At 38.3% G+C, this 3,001-nt stretch overlaps 1 protein-coding gene across 1 annotated transcript in view; it reads right to left on the minus strand.

The window, feature by feature from the left end:
* Positions 1–2,654, minus strand: part of LOC110019377 (ubiquitin domain-containing protein 1-like) — a 32,049-nt gene extending 29,395 nt beyond the window's left edge. The window contains exon 1 of the mRNA XM_020717017.1: positions 2,385–2,654. Within this exon, the coding sequence (XP_020572676.1) occupies positions 2,385–2,421 (37 nt within the window). The 5' untranslated portion in view covers positions 2,422–2,654. The remainder of the gene's footprint in view (positions 1–2,384) is intronic.
* Between the last annotated feature and the right edge of the window lie 347 nt (positions 2,655–3,001).

The following is a 3,001-nucleotide window of genomic DNA, read 5'->3' on the forward strand; positions in this document are numbered from 1 at the left end:
GACATAAAATGGATTGTTCCTAAGCACAAGAACATCTGACCTTCATAAAACTATATACCTAAACGACATAAAATGGATTGTTCCTAAGCACAAGAACATCTGACCTTCATAAAACTATATACCTAAACAGAAAACAACTTTACTGCCCACATCAAGCTAGCAGTAACTCCTAACCAAACTGAGAGCAAAAAGGAAAGAATTAAGCATTAAAGTAATTTCTATAAAAACAGCAATTCTTTCTAGAAACAGAAATTATCATACCTAAATGATCCAAGCCGAGCTGTTGTGTAAGTAGCTTGCCTTAATAGCCCAGCTGAAAGACCCTGCTCCATGAAAAGAAAATTCTAGGTAAAAACTTCAGAGATCAAATAAGAAGACTTAAAAAAAAATAGGACCTCAATAATTAAGATAAATAAAAAAAACGTTGTGTGCCATCAGAATATATGTCCCCTCTGCGTGATCCTTTACTTGTCCAATGCAATCTTTCTCAGAGGGTGCAGCATGAAAGAAGGATCATCCTATCAATCATATTTCAGACCTCTACTTCCCAAAAATTATGGTCAAGGCTACCACCTGAACAATCAAAAATATGTAATCCTGAGTTTCCTGAGTTTTAGATCATGTGATAGGGTTGGTGTAGCTCCTGTGACAGACAAAATTAGAGAAAGTCATCTTAGATGGTTTGGTCACATTAAACGTCTGATGATCCGATTAGGAGAGTAGATGTTTTAGATTTGACTTGTGTTAAGAAAGGCAGAGGCAGACCTAGGAAGACTTGGGCTTATTGTATAAAAAAGGATCTTAATTTACTAGAACTAAATGAAAATATGACACTAAATAGGACGCAATGGAGAAAAGGGATTCATGTAGCCAACCCCACGTAGTGGGATTAAGGCTTTGTTGTTGTTGTATCACTTTGTCAAACACCCTAGCATTCTTCTCACCCAAAATCACATCACAAATAAAATCATACATGGAATCATAAGCGGAGGGAATGTGAAGGGAAGAAATGGTTGGGTGAAGATTGGTAGGTTAGTCGGGAAGAAAACTCAAAAATCTCACAAAGGTAAAACCAAGAATAACAGGTCGGCAAAGCACCTAAAGAACACATGAGCCTACTTCAAGAGACAACCTGCTAAAAAGAGCATATTGTATCGTGCACTGAATCAAATAAACATCCAAGATAAGGAGTACACTACATATATGATGCATTCCATCAAGCCACCATCAAGTAAAGCGAAAGTGCTGCATAGCGGAAGAGGTCGCCCATTTATTTTGCTCCCATGTTGAGAATAGCAAACCTTTTGCTAAAGGTCTGGGGTCCAGTAAGGCTCATTTGCACAAAAGTACAAAAAAACATCCCTACTAATTTTGGAAACTTTAAGTGTGCATAAGGAGGCAAATTATGAGAAAATAATTTCTAGAAAGATCTCAAAGTGACTCCTACCTTCGATCATGTAATTTAATGATGTAATCGAATCAACGCATTACGAGGAGCTACATCATTCAAGTAGATCTGCAAGCAAGAAAAAGTGATTTCTAGGAACCAAAGGAGAGCTATAATACATGTGCATCCAATAGGTCTGGAGCTCTGCTCCTCTAATCACCTGGTATAAAAGCCTAACATGAGAAGATTGGCTGATTAAGTAGGAGAGAAGCACTTGTAAACCACTTAAGAAAAATGGTTGGTGATATTCTTCCAAGCTATGATTGCATGCCACTGTACAAGGTGCCATTCGAAAGAAATTAAGATGCCACGAACCAATGCACTCAATGGTTCCCTAATGGATGGAAAATTTAGTGCCCCGAATCGATAAATAGACAAGGGTTGGGCTCGCGCAGCTGAATAGCCAACCAAATATTAAAACTTCAACTTCCAGCTAGAGTAGAATGGGCAGAATCTTATCCATATGAGGCTAAAAAAGGGAAGGATAATGCCTCCAGGAGAGAGAAGAGCCGAGTAATGGAAAGGGAAGGCAGCAAACGCAAAGCCAATAATCTCAGAAAGAGTAAGTAAGTTGTGGATGCTGGTCGAGAAGATAATGACATGTAGTAATTGATCGAGAGGCTCGCTTAGCTAACAAGGGTATCACATGACTCGCGTAAATATGCCCCAAGTCTGAAAGCTCTCTTCGCGACTGACCAACCACATTAATTATCAGTCAGTTGGTCTTTTACTTCACATAACTCACAGATTTATCAAAGATAATCCAAAATAAAGCGAACGTTGGGAGCTAAATTCAGTGAACAATGATCGCTCAATTACAGAATGCAATTCTAGGATTCATGGACTGTTTAGAAAAAAATTGGAAATCAAAATTGAATCAATAAATTCACTACCAAGCCAAGTATGATATAAGAAAACGAAAGAAGAAGAACTACACCTTCTCCCTTTCTCTGAGACGATCCGGCGCAGCCCATCGTCGGAGATTTTTCTCGATACGCCGATCAACGTGACGGCAGGTCAGACCATCGCCACACCCACAGATCAGGAAGAACAGCGATGGTGAAGGAATCAAGTTGCGAACGGCGATGAGGAATCAAGCGGAATTCGTGGGGTTTTGAGAAGAGGCAGGAGGTCGGATTTGCGAGGTCAAGGAACCAGTTCCCTGGACTAACTGCTGCTGTTAATCTGGGGTTGTGAACGAGTTCGAATTGATGCTCTATTTAAGGGAAAAAATTTGGGTACATAACCTATTTAAGTTTAAGAGGATGAGCCTACTTATTTATTATCAAAAATAAATATTAATATTATTTTAAAGTTATGTTATAATAAAATTATAAATAAAATAAATAATTACAAGAAAAATAATGAGAAAGCAATTAATATAAAGTACAAAATTTTAAGATTTTTAAATATTTAGATATGCAAATCAATTCATGACCCAACGTGTCCGGTCCTTGGTTGGTTAGCTCATCAAGCTCAGTTTAGGAGCCACTTATCAAGCCATTCTTGAGTTTACTCGAGAGTCGGTCTGACTCACACCACTAACTGTTAGAG

The sequence above is a fragment of the Phalaenopsis equestris genome, unplaced genomic scaffold (assembly GCF_001263595.1).
Source record: "Phalaenopsis equestris unplaced genomic scaffold, ASM126359v1 Scaffold000054, whole genome shotgun sequence".
Lineage (NCBI taxonomy): Eukaryota > Viridiplantae > Streptophyta > Magnoliopsida > Asparagales > Orchidaceae > Phalaenopsis > Phalaenopsis equestris.